The sequence below is a fragment of the Lentinus tigrinus genome (genome assembly GCF_003813185.1).
Source record: "Lentinus tigrinus ALCF2SS1-7 unplaced genomic scaffold L226scaffold_3, whole genome shotgun sequence".
Taxonomy (NCBI): domain Eukaryota; kingdom Fungi; phylum Basidiomycota; class Agaricomycetes; order Polyporales; family Polyporaceae; genus Lentinus; species Lentinus tigrinus.
The window spans coordinates 1,867,885-1,890,404 of NW_027137912.1; the positions used below are offsets into that span (position 1 = coordinate 1,867,885).

Consider the following 22,520-nt stretch of genomic DNA (forward strand, 5'->3'; position numbering starts at 1 on the left):
GTCTCTCTGTGTGCTATGCTTTTGGCGGTTGTCTCTACTCTCGGAACTGCTCTATGATCATGACTGTTACGACCTTGAACGTTGCGACCTTGAAGGCGGTCAAGAACGCCGTCATTGGAAATCGCACCGCGAAGGGGCATTATGGACGGGACGAGATGTTCGTGTCGAGGTGTGTTCAGTCCGTTTCTTGTGGTCAGCTGGAATTGGACGAATGTGCAGGCTTGTAGAGTGCATAAACGACCCGCCTATGTCTCCAAGTGACCCGGAAGGCACCAGGACCAACCTCCGCATAGAGGCCGCACATATACTTGCATCGTTGTCGTATGGTGCGTACCAACCAGCTTCCGTGCCGTAAATCCCTAACGAAGATTTTCAGGGTCGCCTGACGCCTTGCGGATGTTACTGAGACTGAACGCGTCCCAGGCATTGCTCTACGCAGTCTCGACCTTCAAGCCGTCAGACAGCGTACCTCTCAAAGCCGCGCTTACACGTGCGCTCAGAGCTCTTGCTGCAGCTATCGCGGATACGGTGGGACCCTCACAATGGGGACTCTCACCCACTGTCTCTGACCTTCGGCCTGAAGCGAAGGCAGCCCTAGACAACTTGTTCCAAGTGAGCTCTCCCATCAGCTACGTCTCTGGCTGCTGGCAATTAGCTAACGATATATAGCCCGACATCCTCGACGTGTACATCCCCCTGCTCAATGACCCATCACCGCAAGTCAGCACGGCCATCGCCCAGCTCATTGCCTCGTCCGTCAGAGATTCAACACACCGTACCAAGGTATCGGATTGGTGTCCTCCAGGAGAAAGAACTGTTGAGACCAAGGGTAAACGCGGATGGGAGAAACGCGAGCCAACGAAATCTCCAAGCCGTCAAAGTGGTTGGATCGCACGGACGTTGACTACATTACTCCGCCAGAAGGACGCGAAGGTACGTGTTCTCGGAGTTACGTCTAATCCATGTCCTTATGCTGTGCTTGCAGTTGCAAGAGGCAGTTCTCTCCGCTTTGGCTTCTCTGACGAAAGAGAATGAGCCTCTAGCGCTGCGTTTGGCAAGGGCCCCGCCGGGGCAGGAACGTACGTGTGTTGCTTGTCACTATTTATAAGAAAGACAAGCTCACCCTGGCGTATAGCTGTCCTTTCCACTGTACTCTCACTATGCAAGTCCCGGAATACGGATTTGCAGTTGGCTGCATCGTTGTGGTATGTACGCACATGGAGAACGCTCGGGCAGGAATGTGATGTTTACCGTGTCTAGTGCAACAAACATCCTCCGTGCCCCACCCGCACCGAAGAGTCACCTCTCATACATATCACCAGCGGACCAAGCAACAGCAATCACAATTATGCATGTTCTCAATCGCATCATCAGCTTGGACGCGGCGAGCAATCCATCGAAGACGAAGGCGTGTTTCATTCTTTGTAAGGTGTTTCCTGCGCGAGGGCTTGGAGAGCCGCTCATCTCGAGTTCTTTTCTATAGACCATCTCGTGACAGATCATAGGCTCTTTTGTCAACTCGCATATGAGCGCAATTGCCTCGTACAGGTTGCGCAACTGGTCACCTCAATCACCCCTCTAGAGAACACGGAGTTCGACGAGGATGAGCCCGAGAGCGTGTCCCGACTTCGCGAAGTGAGTGGTGTCAGCGTCGCAATGTATGGTTGAGCTGAGACTGATGGGGACGTTCAGGCCGCACTAACTGTAGTCGCGGCTATCGCGATGTTTGACAATGACATCAGAACCGCTGTCACGGACGAGTTCAAGATCATACCTGTCGTTCAGGCGAGTTTGTCACACCAGTATGTCGGGGTCCGGTATGCGGCGTGCCAATGCGCTCGCGCGCTCAGTCGCGCGGTGGCCGCACTGCGGACAAATATCGTCGACACAGGCCTGGGCATGTCAGTTTTCCAGCTGTTCATGAAAGAGGACGAGGATCGCCAAGTGATGCATGCCGCGTCGACTGTTGTCTGTAACATCGTCACCGATTTCTCACCATTACGTTCGGTATGAAATCGCCTTGCCTTGTTGATATCAAACTTACGATTCGTCGCACAGACGTTGATAGAGCAGGGTGTAATCGCAAGACTTGTCCTCCTGTTGAACACACACGACTCAGCCCTGCGACTCAATGCGCTCTGGGCCTTCAAGAATCTGTTGTACAAGGCCACGCCTGAGCTCAAGCGGCAAGTGATGAACAGTATAGGGTGGCAGGAAGTTCGTCAGTAAGTGTCAATGGTCTTCTAGCCAGATTTGCAAAAAGCTGACCCTCTGCAGTCTCTTTGAAGATCCAGATCATCGGATACGCGAGCAAGCCTTCCACATCGTTCGGCATGTGGCTGACGGTGTAGATGGCGTCGACCTGCTATTCTCGGAGATGGGAGGTAGTGAGGTCCTTCTTGGACACTTAGCTCAGGCGATAGAGTCTGACGACGATGAGGACGTGGTCCTGCAGGTGCGTGTCTCGAGAAAGCCAGCGTGCCTTTTGGGCTTGACTCCGGCCTTCACAGGCTGTGTTCGTCCTCGCGAATATGGCGAACAGTGCGGCTCACCAAAGGAGCATCCTCGCGGACTCAAGAATACTCAAATGTCTCCGGGACTGTCTGATCGATGCCAAAGTCGAGATACGGCGGCCAGCGATCTCTTGCGTCCTCGAGCTCGTACGTCAGAACCCACGCAGTCACCGCGAGCTGCACGAGGCGAAGATCGACTCAACATTGCGACACATGTGCGAGCACACTCTGCACGTCAGCGCAAGTCCGACCACGCTCCGCCTTGGCGGGGGTCGCCAGATGGGCGCAGAAGATGACTTGGAGGTGCAGGACAAGGCGCGACAGGCGCTGCACTGGCTCGAACACAACGCGGACATGGACGTGTAATTCGTCGGACTGTTGTTATTTTGCTATCTGTATGTAGCTCTAGGTGTGCATCGTGCGATCTGTGTTGTTGTTTGTAGTCCTGGATATCTTATGCTGTCGCGTTGCTCTGTCCTGGTAGCACATCTGGTACGATTGGGTAACGCGATAGGAACGCGAGTAGTCGTGCGACTCAGGATGGTGCGCGCGCCTGGGGTGAGTGGTGTGACTTTGGGGCGTGACTGATATCACCCGGGGCGCGACGTCGACGCGACACGTCCAGCATTTTGACCCTTCCCTCCACCCCCAGCGGTCCTCCCCTCCCCTTCTCCCTCTCTCACCACCATGGCCTCTCTCGCCCGGTTCCGGACTGCTGTCCCCCGCCGCGTTGTACGTTGCACATTCGCGCAGCTCAAAGCAGAGGAGCGCAAAGCTGATGTCGTCACAGTCGTTACAGCCCTTCGCGCGGACGATCCAGACCGCCGCGGACTCGACGCAGTTGCAGCAGGACGCATCGCACTCTGAGCCGTTCTCAGTCAAGCTCCATGAGGACTCCTTCCGCGGGTACCGGACGGACACTCCCAGCCTCGATGTGGACGTCACGAAGGAGGACATGCTCAAATGGTACAGGCAGATGAACCTCATCCGCCGCATGGAGCAGGCCGCGGACGCTCTCTACAAACAAAAGCTCATCCGTGGCTTCTGTCATCTTGCCATCGGTCAGGTGCGTCCCTTCACCTCCTGCGCGCGACTACTCGGGACGCTGGACGCTGAGGCAGCGGGTCTGATTGCAGGAAGCAGTCTCTGTCGGTATGGAATCTGCCACAACATTCGACGACAACATTATCTCGTCATACCGCACGCACCCCTTCGTCGTGCTCCGTGGGGGCACGGTCAAGGGCCTGATTGGCGAGCTTCTTGGTCGCGTATGCGGTGTCTCGAAGGGCAAGGGTGGCTCTATGCACGTCTTCACTGAGGCCTTCCAGGGAGGTCACGGTATCGTCGGTGCGCAGGTTCCACTTGGCGCGGGTCTTGCGTTCTCGGAACAGTACTTGGGACGGAAGAACGCAACGTTCGCCATGTACGGTGACGGTGCGAGTAACCAGGGTCAGGTGTTTGAGTCGTTCAACATGGTACGTGCATCTATCTTCTCTCCACTTGTATCACTTCTGAACATCTGTAAAGGCGAAGCTCTGGAATCTCCCCTGCGTCTTCGTCTGCGAGAACAACAAGTACGGTATGGGTACTTCGGCAGAGCGTAGCTCGATGAACACCGAGTACTACAAGCGTGGAGACCTCATCCCTGGTATTCAGGTGAACGGAATGGATATCATTGCTGTTCACCAGGCGACCAAGTGGGCGAAGGAGTGGGTTACGAGTGATAAGGGACCTCTCCTGGTTGAGTTTGTCACCTACCGTTACGGTGGTCACTCGTGCGTTATGCATCTCGCCTCTCCGCTATCAATGCAGTCAACTAACCATGCGTTGACAGGATGTCCGACCCTGGTACCACCTACCGTACTCGTGAGGAGATCCAGAAGATTCGGTCCACCCAGGACCCCATCCGTGGTCTCCAGCGCTACATCACCGAGTGGGGCCTTGCTACTGAGGACGACCTGAAGGCGATCGACAAGGAGGCTAAGGCTGAAGTCGAGGCTGCCGTAGAGGAGGCCAAGGCTTCGCCCTTCCCTGACGAGAAGGAGCTCTGGACCGACATTTACGCTGCAGGCTATGAGCCTCCCTTCATGCGTGGTCGCGAGCGCGAGGAGGTTCACCACTTCTAGGAGAGTAGCATTGGGCTGGCTCGTGCTTCATGGTCGGACTCGGGGCAACTTTGTTACTAGTTCGTTATAGAGTAATACATTACGCCTGCTGATACTATTGCTTTGGATTGTCTATGCAAAGTCCATGTTCGTTGGGCAGGCAGCTCGTGAGGGACAGCCCTGCGTTTACCGTGAGGGGCTGATGTTGACTTCTGTCCCGTCGTCGGCGATCACCTTAAAGCGCACTGCCAGAGATGTCATCAAAGAGAGTACGCATGGGTTTAACCCTGCAGTACTCACATATCTGGAAAGGTTCCCCCTTCACTCGCCGGATGCTCGTGAAGTATAATGTACCCGCGCCTTCGAGAGCACGTCAACACAAGCATCCTCCAGATGAACTGAGACCTACCCTTGTGTCCCTTGACGCGAAAGCTGAGGTCAATGTTCCCTCCAGGTATGTGGATCTGCGAGGACCGTCAGCCCCGAACACGCGCAGACACTGTATGCACACACCGCGCCGTCTATCCACGGGTCGCCGTTCATCCACCACACCGGCTCTGGACGGATGGCCTCGCCGAGCACCTCGCGCAACTCCGGATTCTCGGTGACCGTGTTCATGATCTGTTGCATAATCGAGGACGAGAGCTTCTCCTGGTTCGTGACGAAGACCATGAAGAGTCCCCATGCGCTAACGCCGAGCGCACCAAGGGCGAGGATGGCTGGCCATTTGTTCTAGCGTGTAATAGTGAGCTTTTCAGACCTATGCCGGGTCATTCCATGCCATAGAGCACACCTGTAACGGAGGAAGGTCCTTGGGAGAAGGTCTGCTGTAGTACAGCCCGGGCCGGGAGGTTTTGTTGAAAACCTCCGGCTCCGGGAGAGGCTTATATTGATGTGTTTGCGAAGAGCCGTATCGTGCGTACGTTGTGGTGAGGGGGCGGAAGCTCTGCAACCTTGAAACACGATATGGGACGCGCAGAGGCGCGACGCGGAGAGGCATGGCCAGAAGCAGTTCAGAGTCTAGTGGTCGTTGCACTCGCGTGTTCGCGGAGGGGCAGACAGCGTATCCAACGCTGCACAGAGCCCGGGGAGCAGAGAGCCGGTTAAAGCGAGATGGTGGAGGTGGAATGCAGAGATACGCTAGGGCACACTCCGAGTCCCGACTCAAGTCCGAGTCGCGTCGGTGGGCGGCAACGCGCATCCGGATGACTGCCATCTCCCCTTCCTCCTCGCGCATTCCGAGCCTCAGTTCTTCGCAACCACAGAATCCGATCTCATTACGCCTCTACAAGGTACTCAGTGCAAACTTCGACGACCATGCGACACGGGAGGCGTTAGACACGCTCGCGGAGCTGTATGCTCCGTCAACTTCGAAGATCACCAAGGGGAAAGAGGTCAAGGTCGATAGTGAGAGAGACGGAGATGCCGAGGATGAGGATAGCATTTCTGCAGGACCTGGAGTGAAGCCGACAGGTGTGGTTGCTGCTGCGTCTGGACCGACAATTGAAGAGAGCGTTGCGGGGGATATTGCGGCGCGGGCGAGGAAGAACCTGCGACGGGACGTGGAAAGCAAGCTTGCAGAGTCAAGTCGACAGTTCTTGAAGGCGTTTGGGGAGGTCGACAAGGTGTGTAGGGCTTCACATCCGGAGTGTGGGTGTGTTCATCAGGATTGTGTGTGCGTAGCAATTGGATACCCTGCAAGAGCACATAGGTCTCATGCGTACACGATGTGACGAGGCGCAGATGCAGCTACACGAAACCAACAAAGCATGCAAGTCCCTTCTCGACCGTGCAGGTTCGCTTAGGGAAGAACGGTACGTTCTTCGCAATCTCCCCGCTGCACGCTCGTCTTAACCCCCGATGTTCCGCACAGACAAGGCGTCGCAGTTCGCCAGTCCATCATAACCCTCTTCCTCTCCCGCTTCACACTCAACCCAGAAGAGAAAGATGCAATCGCCTCGCGTGAAGTTCCAGTTGGACCGCGCTTCTTCGCCGCAATGGACAAGGCGGCGAAAATCCGCGATGACTGCCGCGTACTCATGACCGGGGACGAGGGAGACACCAAAGCCGGCATCGACATCCTTTCCGCGACCGCCACGCAGCTCGAGCAAGCGTACGACAAGATCTTTCGCCATTGCTCGTTTGAGTTCCGACAAATGGGCCGGGATGCAAGCTTGGACGTCGACCCGTCCATGCGCGAGGCTGTCAGGAGGCTGCGACAGAGGCCAGAACTCCTCACGTACGTCTTGCCAATTTGTGTTCAGCTGTGAGACTGAGCATACATGCAGGGAAGCACTGGCGTACCTCTCACAAACCCGCCAAGCGACCCTTCTGTCCGCGTTCATGGACGCGCTAACACGCGGCGGGCCAGGCGGCCTACCGCGTCCCATCGAACTCCATGCGCATGACCCCCTGCGGTATGTCGGAGACATGCTTGCATGGGTGCACCAAGCCATCGCTGCCGAACGCGAGTTCCTCGAGAGTCTGTTCGGGATACGTGGCGCTCGGCGCATGGTCGGTGCCGTGCGCCAGTTCGGCGAGAGCGAGGAGGAAGGGTGGATGGGCGAAATGATGGACGGGGCGGTGAAGGGCCTGTGTGGGCCGCTGAAGGTGCGCGTGCAGCAGACAGTGCGGTCGCAGGAGAGCAGCATCACGTCATATAAAATTGCGAACTTGCTGGGTTTCTACATGTTCACGATGCAGCGGACTATCGGGAAGGAAGCATTACTGTCCAAGACGTTGGAGGAGTGAGTGAGATTGCTTTTGTACCGGCGCAGTGTACTGACTCTCTATAGGTTGACCGACCTCGCGTACTCTTTATTCTATGGCGCTATTGAGACACAGGGGAGGTCGCTCCTGCGTGTACCACTCGTATGTATCCCGCTCGCTGTATCCTGCATGACGTTCCAGCTCATTGTCATGTAGGACCTGGACGATGCGGGCGTCTCGCCACCCCTCGTGATCCTCGACCACGCCCAAGTCCTTCGCGAAATGATGCTCGTGTACGAATCCTCTCTGCTTGGCGACGAGGCGGAAGAAGAGCTTCAAGCTGGCTTCCGGGACATCCTCGACAAGATGGTCGACCCCGCGATCGAGATGTGCATGACGGGGGCGGAGGAGAAGAAGCGGCAGCGGCCCGGTTGGGACAAGGCGGTCTTTGTGCTCAACACCCTTGCTTATCTGCAGAGCGTGCTTGAGCCGTTCGCGTTCACGGTCGAGAAGCAGGATGTTGTGCAGGGACTGATGGAGGGCAAGGTCTTGCAGCTCATCGAGGAACATGTGAGTCGGTGAGGGCTGCTCTCACGTCATGACGGGAGCTGATACAGTGATGCAGTACAAGGATGTTCTCGCAGATGCTGGGCTCGCAGAAATTGCAGCTGCGTGCGCGTCGCGACAACCAAATGTCAGTAGCTCCTCTCTCGCACATTCACGCTACTCAACTCTGACCTGTGCAGGAGCCGCTATCTCACGTCACTGCGGCGGAACCTGCCGCCTTGCAAAGGGCGCTACACCGGTTCTCAGAATGGCTCTCGGGCGAAGGCGTCGTGCATTCTCCACGATTGTCGTCCCTCAGCGTGCAAAGCCTGCATACCCGCATACACCAGGCAGCACTAGAACGTCTTGCACACGCGTACGAATGCGTGTGCGAAGAAGTCAAGAAACCCGAGAACAAGTACGAGGCGGCCGCTACGCTCCTTGGCAGCGAGCGACCTTTTGGGCAGGTTCGACTGCTCTGGCAGATCTTTGGGTTACAGGAGCAAACAGTAGCGTAGCGCTTGTGCCTTGGTGGATAATTTATTATTGCACGTTGTCTCCTCTGCATCAAGTCTGAAGTGAGGCACGTTACGCATACTTACACCGAGGCTCATCTTTCTTTCTTCTGTAGTAAACGAGCTGGACCCAAAAAGGAAGGTTGTACTTACCAAGTAAGGCATGGTCTATCTTCCGGATATCGTGTTTCTCTTCTCTACACTCATCTCCTTCGAGACTCTCGGCGACATGTAGCACGTCTATTCAATGTGAGATGTCTATGAGTCTCATGATATGCCCTTATAACCTCACATCTGAATGTGTAGCTCTGAACATCCTTCTCCAACACGTCAATAAGATGGTCCCGTCGCTTGGCTCCTTTCAGGCACTCGCAGGGCACATTACATGAGCTCGCTGCACTACGTGGTAAGTAGTAAGATTTCACAGAGCTTCGCGCACTTCTCGGAGTCTCCGAGCTCATCGTCTGTATGTACTATGCGCAGTAGCCGGGCAGTCGCGTCCTCGAGAACGGTTGTCCCACTGGCATCACAGCCTCGGGATTACCAGGATCAGCTTGAATGTCCAATGTCAGCGTCCGTCGACCGAGGTCCGAGAGTGGGAGGGCGCCTGACAATTTCCACGCCACTACGGATTACCCCCAAACCTTATCACTGTCAACAATGTCACGTGATCGCGTGGCTGCGTCAGACGCCCTGTGCAGGTACATAAACCAGCCTCGCACCTCCCTCTGTCCCTCATGGGTTCCCAACGTATTGATGGGCATCTGCGAACGGGAAACCGGTCTTTGTCAGCATTGTACCCAGTCGACAGGGTACGGTGCTGGCAAGGATCTAATGTCTGTGTCAAATCCGTATTAGTAAGTGTTGTTCTCTCCTGTTGTGCCTGCCTCCGACTCCGAGAGTGACAGGTTGACCTGCTGAGTTGTGTGATGTGTGTGACTCGCCCTGAACCTGAGACTGTGTCGATAGACGTCATAATGTGACGTCCATCGACATGGTTTCAGAGGGTTCCAGCCTTCTGCCCAGCCGCCAGCACTTCAGCCAGCCGCGCGTGCTACTGAACTCCCGACGCTGTGGTGGAGCCGCCCGACTTTCCGACGTTGCCGCTGGCGCCTCGAATGCCACAATCAACAAACGAGGAAAATTCTCGAACGTTCCTTAGCAGGCCACATCGCGGTCACGCCTTTCCGGCGCTGAATGCGCGTACCGACGCGTCGCGATGACGCACACTGAAGGCTGAATTGGCGGCCAGTTCGATGGAAACTTGGTCTTCATTAATATTCCCCGCATTACTCTCAACCCTACTAATAGCAATGGCGAGTTCCCTTTTAGATTGTCTCGCCGCCAATTTCCTGTAGGACTTGCCTTTGCCATGTCGATCAATAAGGCTCAGGGACAATCTGTCAAGTATGTAGGTTTAGATCTTAGAGTACCCGTCTTCACACATGGACAGCTTTATGTTGCTTTATCCCGCTCTACTTCCTCTGATCACATTCATGTTCCTCTTCCCTGATGACGCTGGCGGTATCACCACAAACATTGTATATCCTGAAGTACTTTTAGACTAACCTGGAGATAGATGTTGAACTAATTAGCGTGCAAATACGACACTGGCCACCTGCAGCCCCATATGAGGGCACCATACACCATACACCGGGGGCATTGCACCATCAAGCAGATACATGCTGAACAAACGTTGAACATTGGCCAAATATTACTTGCGTGGCGCCGATCGGCATATTGCAGTTACATCCTGGTTACACGAGGCATTTAAAATATATCCAGGATGTGTCGAGATTTCCTGCCACATCTCAAATATGTCTACAATGTAACAGTGCAACACACGCTGGTCAAAATTGGCCAATGATCATGCTAAGTTCAGCATGTTTCTAGGGGATATGTGGTGCAATGCCCCCGGTGATAGTTCGAACAGGTATGCCCTCATGATGGGCTGCAGGCGTTTATAATCCTTTTCAATGTCAGCTGAAGACATCAGATCTCCGAACGGTTTGCCTGTACACAATTCGATCTGAGATTGCCAAGATTCATTCATTATTCTCACTCCGAAATACGACTGTCAGTAAACCCCTAGTATGCTGTATGAGCTAACGACATCGTGGCGCTTAAGTGTGTACAGAAAGAATCCATTACCTCCTCAACTCGAGTACAGTCGCAAGCTGAAATCATCTCAGTATAACATGGGAAAGATCATAAGCAACATCATAACATCATAGCACACGGGGCGGCCCTCGTCCCCGCCCCTTAAAGTTCGCGCCAGTCCCGTAGATCTGTGCCAGCAATCCCAACACACCCCCATCCTCCAACTCTTCCTCGTCTTCCTCCTGTTGCGACTGTCCAACACTCGGACGCGGTCGCCTGCCATCGACATACGATTCCCCCAGTGTGCTCCCAACGCCACCGTCCAGAGCCAAATCCTCTTCAGGGATGACCGAATCGACAGTATGTCCGCCCAACGGCATAACGCTGCCTTGTGAGTCACCAAGGACTGCCGTCTGCGCCATCGCCGGCCCGCCCATTGTCGACTGGAGCATCGAGTCGCCCGGCCGTCCAGTTTGGCCGAGCTGGGCGGGGTGCAGCACACTCCCCATCATCATGCTCGCATTTGGTCCGCGCCTGCGCACGCTCTGGCTCGCACGTAGCGCCCGGTCGTAATCGCGCGCCTTCTCTGCGAGCCCTGGAGCGTGCAGGTGCACCGTCGAGTCCATGTCTCCCTGGACGGGGGCAATGTTCGGCGTGTCGCGCTGCAGGAGACGGCGCCGGCCTAGGCCGACGGGGTGTGCGGCGCTGAGGTCGGCCATGCGGCTGAGGTAGAGCGAGCCGGAGGGGTCGTTGGGCGTCCAGTCTGGGTGTGCAGCCTTGAAGTTGAGGAAACTCTTCTCCATCTTGCCCTCCTTCGACATCCAGCGTTCGTCGACGGCTTTCGTCGGGGCACCGAACTATTTGGCCACAAACGATCAGCATGAGTATTGTGAGGTAGAAGCCCTGTCACGTACCTTGACATTACCATGTCGCTGGAAGTCGAATACTGCGAACGAACAGACATAGCCCAGTCCATCCACATGCACCGTAAATTCCCTGAAGAAGTCCACGATGGCAGGCGCGCAAGGCGGCAATGAATACCACAGGACGAATGGTGTCAGGATGACAGACAGCAGCTCCTGCGCGAATGTGACGACCTTCATCGCAAAGAGCTGCCCGAACCCCTCGTGCACCTTCTTCGAGTGCAGCTGCCCCTTCCACTCGTCGGGCATGTAGTGCGTATACTGTACGACCTCCGTCATGAGCAGTTCCGGGTCGAATACGCGGTTCTCCTCGGGGATCATGCCCCGCGCGACAGCGAGGACCGAACCAAAGAGCGTGATGTAGAACAGCACAGTGCGGTGTGCGGAGATCTCGAAGTGAAGGAAGAGGTCCGGGTCGAGAACAGAGGCAAGCACGAGGACGGCGGCAAAGGAGCCAGCGATGAACGCGACGAACCTACATGCCTGTGAGCAGAGCGCATCTAATGGAGGGACAATTGAAAACGCACCTAGCGATGATTGTGACCTTCTCATTGGGGAACTGACCGATGTACATGCTCGCTGTCTCATGAGACTCGTTCAGGCGCCGTTTAAACAGATGCGGAAGTTCGTTGAACTCGCGGAACTTCCACTGCGCATATGGGGTGTACCCCCGACCTCCGATGTTCGACGGGTTCTTATGGTATTCCTGACCACTGCGCATGAGTGCCACGCATGTAACCCGTTGAGACGTGTAGCGTACCTCGAAATAGCGGAAGAACGAATACATGATGAGATAAAGCACGATGAACGGCGCGAAGATGGCGTTTAGGATGCCCATGAAGATGAGCCGCCGGCGGAGTCTGCGATCGTCCGTCAGTCACCACGCCGCATAAGTGCTGTCTATGCTCACCCTTCGATCAACACGGCCCTGTTCTTGCTCTTCAGGAATACTTTCCTCACCCTCCCACTCTCGTCAAACAGGTACTCCATCAAGCAAAACCTCAGGTTCCACTCAAGCGCCCTTGTGAGCGTCTTGCCTTTACCTTCCTCTGCGGTACGGAAGAACGCAAACCGCTGAAGAAAGACCGGGAGTGGCACGCGCAGATCGAGTAGCTCCTTGTTGAAGAGCGCTATGAGATAGTTCTCCTGACGCATGATTCGGTTCGCGATGTCGTGTGCGTCGAGCTTCGCTGTCACGGACTGGTGTGCCGCTGTGTTGGAGGACAAGGCTGTGAGCGGGTTGTCTTCCCGGATGGCACCTATGCGCCGCACGACCTCTGGCCAGGAGATCGTCTGGATGTCCTCCTGGGAAAAGAGGGGATGTGAATACATCAGCAATGGCTGTGACGATGGACACGTACGTCAGGTATGTGCAGGAGGTGCGTGTAGAAGCGATACATGTCCACCAGTCGCATCATACTGAGCACGTACGAGACGAGCTGCCAAATGAAGAACGCGGAGAACAGCATGAAGAAGAACAGCGTGAACCCCGAGAACCTCGAGACGCATCTGCTCACGACAACCTCTGACAGCCTTGTGACCTTGTCGGGTCGTATGCGGGAGTAATCCACACAACCAAGGAGGAATGTCGAAAACCCAATCACAAATCCTACCGTTCTATTCAAAGCTATCAGTACATTGTCACCGTCCGACAGAAGGAACACAACGGACAGAAGGTTAAGGCCCCGGGATAGTGCTATGCTGTACAGTCCCTTTCCCTCGTAGTAGTAGTAGGCTTCTTGCAGGAAGGCGTCGAGGTTGTACACATTGACCCAGTTCCACAGCGCACGCTCATGCTCGTCGAGTCCGCGCATGTGCTTCGGCTGTGGTTCATGTAGGGGTTCTGACTGCGACCGAAGCTCTGCGCCGATCTCTGAGGGTCGTGGAGGTATCGAGAGAGGCGTGTCCGTAGAGGTGATCGGAAGGATGGGCTTCGAGGTGGAAGGCCTGCGGGACGAGTGCAGCGAGTGCAGTGAGTGCTTCCGCTCTTGCCGCTCCTTGCCCTTCGCGCTCTTTGTCGGGGGTGGGGACGGCGGACGACGCTGCGCAGGAGCACTCGCCTCGATCATGAAGTCTTGCGGAACCTCATCGTCAGAGGATTCCTCGCCCTTGGGGTCAGCCTGGCGATTATTCGGACGGAGGACATTCATCTCAGATGCCTCCCCGCCCCACGTAACCTTGCGCTTGCCATGCGCTCTTGAGGAGGAGTGGTGCACGGAGCCTCGCGAGGTCTGGCCAGCCTCGAGGTCGGGGTTCTCCTCGTCTTCTTCTTCGACAACGGACTGGTTGGCCTGCATGTAGCCTTGGTATGTGCGGCCCATGGGGTTGAGCATGTTTAGGAACGGACGAGAGCCGCTGCCACCAGGATATATGGACTGAGAGCCGTACATAGAGCGGGAGTTGGAGTTGCTAGCCATGGCTCATGAGGCCGGCGGGATAAGAGGACGATGCGAGGAGCTTGCGCGTCGAACAAAGCTGCCTTTGGCAGAGTGCTGCCTCGCGCCGCCGCGTCGCGACTACCATCGGCGCTAGCAGACGCAGTAGCGCCCAAGCTGCGCGCGCTCACAGGCCTGATCGAAATGAAACGCAGCTGGATGTGACGGGAACATACGTGCACGGTGTGTTCCTCTACATAATTCTCGTCACTTTCGCCGAGGACGAGCCAACGAGTTGAGCCACGATGAGGGAGAGGAGTCGCTGTACGTATTCGGATATGAGCGCCTGCGGATAGCGGTGCATCATGTCGCGCGCGAAGCAGCCGCCACGGCGGGAGTTTCTCCAGCTTTCCTCCTCCACCTACCCTATACCCCCTCAATGTCCCAGCCTAAGTTGTGCGTCGTGCGCATCGTTGTGCTCGCGCATTGTGCTCACTTTCGCTACAGAACACTACGTCCTCCTCCTAATGTCGACTTTGTCCAAGGTCGGGCGCGTTTCTCGGAAGAAGCAGGCGAGAGGCGCGTATTGACTTCTCGCGGTTCATGCAGGGTATCCTGGAATCCCTCCTGGCGGAGCCGATCGCCCACAGGCTGCAGTGAAAGGCGTACGTAACATGCCTTTGTTCTCTCGAAATTTCATGCATGCTCACCGACGCCCATGCGCAGGCTATTGAAGTGCGGGTAGGACAGCAGGGGGTCAAGGCCAAATGGGTCCGCATCGAGCTCAGGAAGGTCGAAACCCTCCCAGGCGGCGGTGCCGCGAACACCTTCTTCGACTTTGTCGGACAGAGCCCCATCCACCTCTGGCAATCCCCCAACGAGGGAGAGTATAGCATGTTACACACTGTGAGTGCCATGTCTTATAATTTGCAACATCCCACCCTCAAGCATGTGCCACAGAATGATTTTCCCTTCTTCATCCGGATTCCGGAATCCATACCCCCGACTATTGCTCTGGAGAAAGGAGGTGAGTCGTCCGTCCATTGCCCCGCTCCCTGAGATATCCCCCTTTGCCATCCAATATGTCGCAAGCGTCTGGCAATTGCCTGTATTGCGGTGCACCCGAGGGAGAACTATCTCTGTTCCGAGCAGGCCGGTGTCACCGGGGTGATATCCTTTCCGTTACTTGGCGAAACGTCGTCAAGGACAGTAGGCGTACGAGTCCGGGGGGCTCGGGAATCTCGAGACGTATCGGGCGCTGACCACAAGGTTCATAGCAGGTATCAAGTATGAACTCATCGCATCTGTGTGTGTGCAGGGGAAGAAGTACGCGTTTCCGCTCTCTCGTGCTCTTGCTCTTACTCACAGCCAGCGTAGGGGCTTCCTGCGACGCGACAAGCCCATAATCACTGCTACGGCTTCCCCCATCATCATTGACAAGCACGAACTGCACTCAACATGGCCTATCTATTCCCAGCCAGAGACCCGCAGCCACTCTCAAGATGGCGTCACGCTCATCGTGCAGCGGGACCATACCTGTTACGGCCCCGGCGACCGTGTAGTCGTGAACGCGACCGTCAAGTCCGACACATTGCACACCGTGATGCTGCGCGGATTCGAGTTCATGCTTCGCGAGACTACGATCTTCCGAGCAGCACCGCACACACAGGGCAAGAAGGGCAGCCCACAGGTTAAGGTCTCCAGCATTGGCGAGCAGAAGGTTCCCGTGAACGTGACGCTGTACGGTGGGACTCAACACAAGGCGGAGCTAAGCGTGACGGTGCCGCCGCACCACACGTCGGCGACGATCAACGCTGCACGGCATATCGACATCAACTACGTGCTGACGGTGAAGGCGCTGATGAACACTGGGCAGCCCATTATCATGGATTTGCCGGTCATGATATCGAACTGGCCAAAGTTTGTGTCTCCTTCTATCCCTTGGTTTCATTCATCTACTGACGGGGTCATCCAGGCCGGTGTCCCTCGAAGCGATGAGGTGATTCAATTAGCTTCTGCATATCTTTCATCACTGACACAAGGTTCAGACGGATAGGACATGCCTTCAACGTTTCGCTTCCTCCTGGCCACCCGAGCAACGCTCAGGCGGCACAATCGCCGCCTGCACAGCAGCAGGGCTTCGCACCCTCGCTGATGGGCAAGCCGGGTCCGGGTTCAAGCGTGACGTCGCCATCCGGCACCTCGCATAGCTACTCGAACTCTATCGACAAGAAGCCTTCCGTGACTGACTTCCGCTCGCCCACGAAACCCGCCCAGGGACCGTTCAACACAGCACCGTCCAACGCCGCTGCAGGTGACAGCAGAGGCGTAAACGAGTTCGGGGAGCGCAAGAAGAGCCTCGATATTGGAGGGCCGTCATATGTCCAGACCATCGGCGCGGCAGGGTATGGCGCGCCCTCTGCAACCAGTGGCTCCAGTGCGCAAAGATCGCGCGCTGGCAGCAGCTCATCGCACGACAACCATGGCGCTCCCATGGCGCGCCCGCGTTCGAGCGGCGGTAGGACGAACCCAGCACAGCGTCTCACTATTGTGAATGCTAGTGAGGACGAGATACGGGAGCAGATGGAGGCGGAGAAGGAGCGTGCACGGAGGCACCCGTCTACGATTCTGGAGAGCCCAATCTCGACTACCCCTCCACCCCAGCAGACTCAGCCGACCAAGCCTGTTGCCAAGGCAGGATTTCTCACGGCCGAGCAGGAGAAGGTGTTGTTATACCAAAACGCCGTCGCGAAGGTGGAGCGTACGCAGGCTCAAAACAGAACTGGGGTGAGTGGGAGTGTGTATGTGTCTCGAATGACAGCTAACTGGGTCCGCACAGGGGTCGCAAAATGGACATGGTGATCCAGTCACAAGTCCTGCACCAGTCACTCCCCCCGCTGCAACGGGCAGCAAACCGCAGACCCGATGGCTCACGGCAGAGGAAGAGAAGGCACGGTTGTTCGAAGATGCTCAACGCCGTGTTGCGCGTGCGCGAGGCTTCGAGGGCTCAGACGCGTCAGGATCCTCTCCTTACGCGGCGAACGTCTCTTCTCCCAATCCCGTGGGAGGCTCGTCTTCTGCTGGTGGCAGCAGTGCCGCCGCGAGAGTTCCCAGCATTTCCGCTGGAGCCGCCCTCTACTCAGAAGCGATGAGCGCTATCAACAAACCCGTCACTTCGCCGACCCCCAACAAGTCACCGACTACTCCTGGCAGCGCACTTCCTTCCGCCGCGGACGAGAAGGCAATGCTACAGCGGTACTACGAGGCGAAGAATGCGGTTTGGCAAACGCAGTCCTCGCACTATGGACGGGTACCCGGCAACGCCGGTCCCGTACAGTACGACTCTTTATACCAGGCGACTAGCCCGGCAACATCCATCCCTGGTCCTCAATCCCCTTCTCACGTCGCGTCTCCGCATGCGGACATGCCCCCTCCCTTCGCGGATGCTACAGCGGGCTCGTCTTCTCATCCTATCCTGTCTGAGAAGGAGCGCCAGCGCCGGCACTATGAAGCGATGGATGCAGCTGCCGCACAGCAGCAGCAATCCTGGCAGCCCGCGCCTCCTTTAGCGGAGTACGCATCTTCCCCTCCTCCTGGCCCATACCCCGGCCCTCCTGCTGTTCCTGCTGGAGCGCCTCCACCGTTCTCGCCTTCTCCGAAGTCGCCGCCGCTGTCTGCATATGAAGAGAAGGAGATGCTTCGGCGGAGGTACGAGCAGCAGGATTCTGCTTCTGCTCCGGGTACGACGCCGACTCCTCCACCGCGTGCGTCGCAAGTACCCAACGGTGTCCGTGCCCGTCCACCCCCGACCCCACCAATCTCCCCAAACGCTCCAGGTACCCCCGTCAGTGCTCGCCCGCTCACAGCCGCAGAGGAGAAGGCTCGTCTGAAGGCCCTGTACGAGGCCGAAGACCGCGCGGGTGGACCCCCACGTGCCCTTGCTCCCCCGGCGCAGTCGCCCTACCCGTCGCCGCCGCCCTCAAACGGCTACCACGACCAGCTGGACGTCTCGCGCACGACCCCGTCGCCCCAGACCACGCCCCCACCGCCGCCCCCTCTCGCGCCGAAGCCGCCGCGCGAGTACATCGAGGAGACGCAGCTCGAGGACAAGCGCACCACCGCGAAGCTGCAGGCGATCGACGCCGCGGGGCTCGCGTCCGACCCCGACCTCGCCTCCGTCGCCTCGAGCTCGAGCGGCGGCGAGGACATCGCGGAGCTCGAGGCCAGGGACAGCACGTTCGGCCCCGGCGCGCTCTCCACGATCGCTGCTGCTGCGTCGCGTCCGGGGTCGGCAGGGGTGAGCGCGTCGGCTTCCCCTGGGCCGTCGCGGCAGGGCTCGTACAGCGCGTCTGGCGCCCTCGCTGTCCCGCGGCCGCCGCCGCTCCCGCCAAAGGTGCAGATCGAGTGAGCGACTCGTGACTCGCGAGCCGGATTGTTGAGGCCCTATGTACTCGTAGTCGGTCGTACCGGTACCTAGGTCGTCGCGGGCTCTCTGGCGGCCATCTTCTTGCGCGAGTGGGATTTCTCTGCAGCCCGTCTTTCCACTCCCATGGACGATCGTTATATTCTGACATCGGTTTCACGCACTCTAGTCTCTGGTTCTCACTAGTACTAGTCTGCTGTGCTTACGCTTGGATTAGCTTGTATGCAGCCCCCAGCCTGCTCGGTCGTTTAATCTTATTCCTTGTCACCTTGTCAATCTTCTCGTCTTCATCCTTCATCTTCATCTCTGTCAACAGGATTTCTCAGTAGCTTGTACCTGCCCACCCGTGTTCCTCTTTCGTTTTCTTGCGCTTTGCTTACGTCTCAGTCTCGGTCTTCAAAGGAACACACCCTACTTCTCGCGCAGGTCCTGCTCCGTCGCTCCTTCAATCTCATCGCTACGTCCGTCCGTCCGTCCGTCTGTCCGAGTACGCAGACCCATCTCTGTCATTGTACATGTCCCACACGCTCCTGCTCTTCTTTGCTGTCGATATAGGATTACACACTATATATCGCTACAAATACATCTATAATTTCGAGCTACTGTGCCATGCCTGTTGCCCCACCGTCCATTGATTGCGCCGCGCGTGTATGTAAGTGGCTACTAGATAGGATAGGATCGTGCTGCCCGCGGGTGCTTGAGCGCTTGAAGCTGGAGGCCTCGTCGTCAAGCGGTGTCCAAGAGTTGAGAGCACGATGTGCGAGGTGAGTGCAGCGCCGCCGCCGCCGGTCCCGAGAGCGAGTGATGAAAAGAGGAGAATGGAAGGGGAAGAGGAGGGGAGAGGGAGGGGGGTCGATAACGTAACCGGAAAGGCCGAGGACCGACCCAGAAGCCATGCAAAAGGCGAGAGAGCGTCGGAACATGGGGAGCGATGAGAGGGGGCAAGACGGTTCAAGAGATGACAAGAATACGAACCCGGGTCGGCAGTCGCGAGCAGCTGAGGTGGAAATGCATTGCACAAGGCACGGCCGGATGAGTTGCAGACAGCGGTGCACGACACCTCCATGCCGCATACGATTGGCTTGGAAGGGCGGAGGCGCACAACAGCAGGCGTGAGCGTCCCCGTCTCCGTCCTCGTCCCCGTCCTCCAACACCACGCGCACCGCGCACCGCTCATCGCTTCCGCTTCACCTTCTTGCCCGTCCCGCCCTCGGGCGGGGTCGGCAGCGGCAGGTCCATCGCATCGCTCTTCCGCTTCTGGTGCATCGACCCGTTCACGTTCATGTTCACGCCCACCCCGCCCGGCGGCGAATCCGCGCCCGAGTTCGCGCTCGCCTCCTCGAGGAACGCCGCGAGCTGCTCCGTGCTCGCGTCGTCGATCGACGTCCCGTCGATCCGCGCGCTGTGGTCGTAGTGGTCCGTGATGTCCGGGTACCCCGGCATGCCGTCCATGCCGTCCATGCCCACGCCCGCGCCGCCGCCCCCGGCGCCGTCCCCGATCTGGCTGAGGAGCGAGTCGAGGAGGTGGTCCGGCTGCGAGGCGTCTGCGCCCCCTGGGTCGAGCCCGTTCATGCCTCCAAAGCCGTTCACAAACGACTCGGGCGGCAGATGCATGGCGAACCCGTTCATCTGCGGAGGAGGGCCGTTGGGCTGGCCATTCATGTTTGGGGGGTTAGATGCCATCGGAGGGACGGGCTCCTCATGCGGCTGGGCGAGCGAGGTCGGGTCGATGCCGAGGTTCTGGATCAGCGAGTTGATCGAGGACTGGAGCATGTCCATGTCCGCGTCGATCTCGGTCGCGTCTCGGTACGACTTCTGCAGCCGATTGGACTCATCGAGGAGTAACTGCAACGGGTTGTTCTCGTCACTGTGCGCGGGGGCGAGGAGGGGCTGGGACATGGTGGCGGAGGAGGTGGAAGGGGCGGAGGGCGTGAACCAGCGCGAGTAGTCGTTCGCGTTGGGTTCGTACGCGGCGATTGCGGAAGCATGAGTATTTGACAGGTTAGGGTCGGTGGGGAGGTTGCCAGGAAGGTTGGCGATGGACTGTTGGTTCGCGAACGCCTGCATGAGCCGCTGAAACTGTCCAGGGGAGCTCATCATGTGTTGTATCGCGGCCTGCCACATAGCGTCGACATTGGCCGGGGGAGGGGCGGAAGCAGGGGTAGTCTGGACCGGGTTTGGCGTAGACCCATTCGTCAGTGGCGTAGATACGTTTGTCAATCGACTAGCAGAGGTGGCACTGTTGCTTCTGGACAGGACTTGAGATGGGCGGATAGGAGGTGATGACTTGTCGGAATGGACGTCCGAGGCAGGAGAGAATGCTTCAGAGGGAGCGATAGACTCGAGCCCAGAAGGTGTGGTCACGGTCGCGTCTGGGGTCTCAATAGACGCATACCGGTCTTTGGAACGGGCGTCTGTTCAGGGACGTGCGGGCAGATAGAGAGAGAGAACTCACCTGAAAACGGGGATGGACCACGGTTGATGCGCCTGTTCTCCACCTCATCGTCCTCAACCTCCATGATGTCAACAGATTTGCCCTTCAGGGGGGAGCGCCTGATATCGCCAATCATCAGCCTCTGTCGAATGCGGGGAGTGACTTGTGGCGGAGTATGTGAACCATCGGGGGAGTGGGGACCGTCGTCGGTATGACCGAATACGCCTGCGAGGAACTTGAGGATACGGTTTATGGTGTCCTGGTGCTTGGCATGGCGCTGGCGAGCGGCGACGGCCTCTTTCCAGAGGGCATCGTTGGACTGCTTGAGGGTGCTGAGGTCTGCAGAGATGGCTTGCTGGTGGCGCTTTATGGCAGCGACGCCGTTGACGATGGAGTTGATGTCCATGAGGTGGCCGGGAGTGACGTTTGTTAGGGGGTTGGGGCTGTTGGCCGGGTCGTGCATGTCAATAGCAGGATCGTCGGGCTGGCCATGGGTGGGCTGCTTCTTGCGCTGGATGAGACAGAGGAGATCTGGCTGGCCGCGATGGAAGTTGGGGTGTTCGAAGTGCCATGGTTCGGTATCAGAGTCGCTCTTGAGAACGCCTTGCTGCAGATGAGGAATTTTGTGAAACCCGTACATGTTCAGCTGGCGCACAAAGGACGCGAACTTTTGGTGCTTGAACCAGCGTCCAAGCACCTCACGAGCGAACTTTTCATGGTTGAGGACTGGAGAGGGACGAAGGAAAGGGGTGGGGGAAGGGGAGTGGCGGAGAGTAAGAAGGAGGAGAGGAGGAGGAGAGAAAGAGAGAGACTTGCCGTAGAAGGAATCGCCGTTCTCGGACCACTTTATGAGCTCCTCGTTGGCAGGGTCGTTGACGATTCTGGAGAGATCGAGGGCTCAGCGAGAGAAGAGGGAGGAAGGGCATAGAAGACACGGACTCGTAGAGTTTCTGGAGAAAAGGGGGGACGACCTGCCGCGCGGCCCTGGAGAGATGGGATGACTCTCCGCGTGGAGGCCGAGCAAGAGCGACCTGCGTGTCCAGCGACATGGACCCCGTTGCAGCGTATGTCAAGCGCAGTGTCAGGGTTAAATCCGCCCTAAAGAGTGCCCGACGCTGCTGCCGATGATGGAAGCTATGACGCAAATCCCGACCGAGTCCACGTCCAGCCTTGCCACAGCCACACATCAAGCGCTCACCCGCTAACCTCCTCCCTCGACGTTCGACACCCGGCCCGCTGCCCTCACTTGCAGCATCATCTCTCTCCCTCACATATCAGCCACTTTTCTCTGCCGCACAGAGGTTCTCCACACTCAGTCTTCGGACTGGAGCGACATTGTGGACACATCCGTCATGATGTCCCCCCGCGCACGCTCTTCCACCAAGCTACAACGAATTGCGACGCTGACGTACGTATACGTGGTAGAAGCCGCACCGAGCAGTCACCAGCTGCGTCAGGCCCTCGCACGCTTCCCCTGCCTCCCAGGCCGCTACAACTTACACCGATGCAAATGCATATTCCAGCACGTGCATCATCCGGACTTTTCGTTCTTCACGATCATGTTCCCAGCCCGCCCATGGTAAGTATCGGCCGTCGTTCGCATACATATCTCACAAGTCCGATTGCATATCAACCCGACGACGCTCGAGTACTTGGGTAGCAACATCATTGTTCCTGCTACGGAGCGGCCGGCGGCCAACCGGTCAAGGTCACAAGGACTAAGCTGGGCCCACACGGCTAACACCGGCAAGTCCGAAGTAGACACTCGCACTCGCGCCAAGCAGCACACAGGCACACTTACGCAACCGTACATATGTTCCGCCAGCGAACCTCATCATCTCTGACATCACATCTACACAAAGCCATCGTCCAAACAT

General features: G+C 57.4%; 8 protein-coding genes across 8 annotated transcripts; 5 read left to right on the forward strand and 3 right to left on the reverse strand.

The window, feature by feature from the left end:
* Positions 1-59: 59 nt before the first annotated feature.
* On the forward strand, positions 60-2,879 carry L226DRAFT_543028 (ARM repeat-containing protein; the record flags this gene model as incomplete). The annotated part of the gene is made up of 12 exons (XM_067682169.1): positions 60-192; positions 228-326; positions 377-612; positions 670-933; positions 986-1,079; positions 1,136-1,209; positions 1,298-1,424; positions 1,484-1,635; positions 1,693-2,007; positions 2,059-2,225; positions 2,278-2,455; positions 2,511-2,879. The coding sequence occupies 12 exons, from the start codon at positions 60-62 to the stop codon at positions 2,877-2,879; spliced, it is 2,208 nt and encodes a 735-aa protein (XP_067541011.1).
* A 227-nt stretch (positions 2,880-3,106) lies between these two features.
* On the forward strand, positions 3,107-4,756 carry L226DRAFT_200935 (mitochondrial pyruvate dehydrogenase E1 component beta subunit). The gene is made up of 5 exons (XM_067672815.1): positions 3,107-3,245; positions 3,304-3,579; positions 3,650-3,988; positions 4,041-4,288; positions 4,348-4,756. Exons 1-5 carry the CDS (start codon positions 3,201-3,203, stop codon positions 4,637-4,639), a joined length of 1,200 nt encoding a protein of 399 aa, XP_067541012.1. The 5' UTR covers positions 3,107-3,200; the 3' UTR covers positions 4,640-4,756.
* L226DRAFT_530602 (DUF1783-domain-containing protein) lies at positions 4,671-5,751 on the reverse strand. The gene is made up of 5 exons (XM_067679896.1): positions 5,412-5,751; positions 5,132-5,350; positions 5,028-5,082; positions 4,919-4,978; positions 4,671-4,863 (listed from the first exon to the last, which is right to left on the reverse strand). Exons 1-5 carry the CDS (start codon positions 5,616-5,618, stop codon positions 4,805-4,807), a joined length of 600 nt encoding a protein of 199 aa, XP_067541013.1. The 5' UTR covers positions 5,619-5,751; the 3' UTR covers positions 4,671-4,804.
* Positions 5,752-5,820: 69 nt separating this feature from the next.
* On the forward strand, positions 5,821-8,516 carry L226DRAFT_500964 (oligomeric complex COG6; the record flags this gene model as incomplete). The annotated part of the gene is made up of 8 exons (XM_067677804.1): positions 5,821-6,243; positions 6,302-6,432; positions 6,492-6,857; positions 6,907-7,365; positions 7,414-7,489; positions 7,544-7,897; positions 7,953-8,021; positions 8,074-8,516. The coding sequence occupies 8 exons, from the start codon at positions 5,824-5,826 to the stop codon at positions 8,389-8,391; spliced, it is 2,193 nt and encodes a 730-aa protein (XP_067541014.1). The 3' UTR covers positions 8,392-8,516.
* Positions 8,517-8,655: 139 nt separating this feature from the next.
* Positions 8,656-10,003, forward strand: L226DRAFT_201048 (uncharacterized protein). The gene is made up of 3 exons (XM_067672816.1): positions 8,656-8,794; positions 8,872-9,089; positions 9,721-10,003. The coding sequence occupies exons 2-3, from the start codon at positions 8,947-8,949 to the stop codon at positions 9,899-9,901; spliced, it is 324 nt and encodes a 107-aa protein (XP_067541015.1). The 5' UTR covers positions 8,656-8,794; positions 8,872-8,946; the 3' UTR covers positions 9,902-10,003.
* Positions 10,004-10,448: 445 nt separating this feature from the next.
* Positions 10,449-13,887, reverse strand: L226DRAFT_479245 (APG9-domain-containing protein). Its single transcript, XM_067676838.1, has 7 exons — positions 13,083-13,887; positions 12,773-13,028; positions 12,322-12,716; positions 12,172-12,271; positions 11,939-12,117; positions 11,403-11,886; positions 10,449-11,345 (listed from the first exon to the last, which is right to left on the reverse strand). The coding sequence occupies exons 1-7, from the start codon at positions 13,826-13,828 to the stop codon at positions 10,617-10,619; spliced, it is 2,889 nt and encodes a 962-aa protein (XP_067541016.1). The 5' UTR covers positions 13,829-13,887; the 3' UTR covers positions 10,449-10,616.
* A 338-nt stretch (positions 13,888-14,225) lies between these two features.
* L226DRAFT_566938 (uncharacterized protein) lies at positions 14,226-18,194 on the forward strand (the record flags this gene model as incomplete). Its single annotated transcript, XM_067683958.1, has 10 exons — positions 14,226-14,242; positions 14,294-14,331; positions 14,396-14,451; positions 14,513-14,692; positions 14,747-14,813; positions 15,067-15,112; positions 15,164-15,706; positions 15,762-15,785; positions 15,835-16,573; positions 16,626-18,194. The coding sequence occupies 10 exons, from the start codon at positions 14,226-14,228 to the stop codon at positions 18,192-18,194; spliced, it is 3,279 nt and encodes a 1,092-aa protein (XP_067541017.1).
* Positions 18,195-19,382: 1,188 nt separating this feature from the next.
* Positions 19,383-21,777, reverse strand: L226DRAFT_557572 (uncharacterized protein; the record flags this gene model as incomplete). The annotated part of the gene is made up of 4 exons (XM_067683184.1): positions 21,583-21,777; positions 21,460-21,524; positions 20,665-21,369; positions 19,383-20,623 (listed from the first exon to the last, which is right to left on the reverse strand). Exons 1-4 carry the CDS (start codon positions 21,690-21,692, stop codon positions 19,383-19,385), a joined length of 2,121 nt encoding a protein of 706 aa, XP_067541018.1. The 5' UTR covers positions 21,693-21,777.
* Positions 21,778-22,520: the final 743 nt, after the last annotated feature.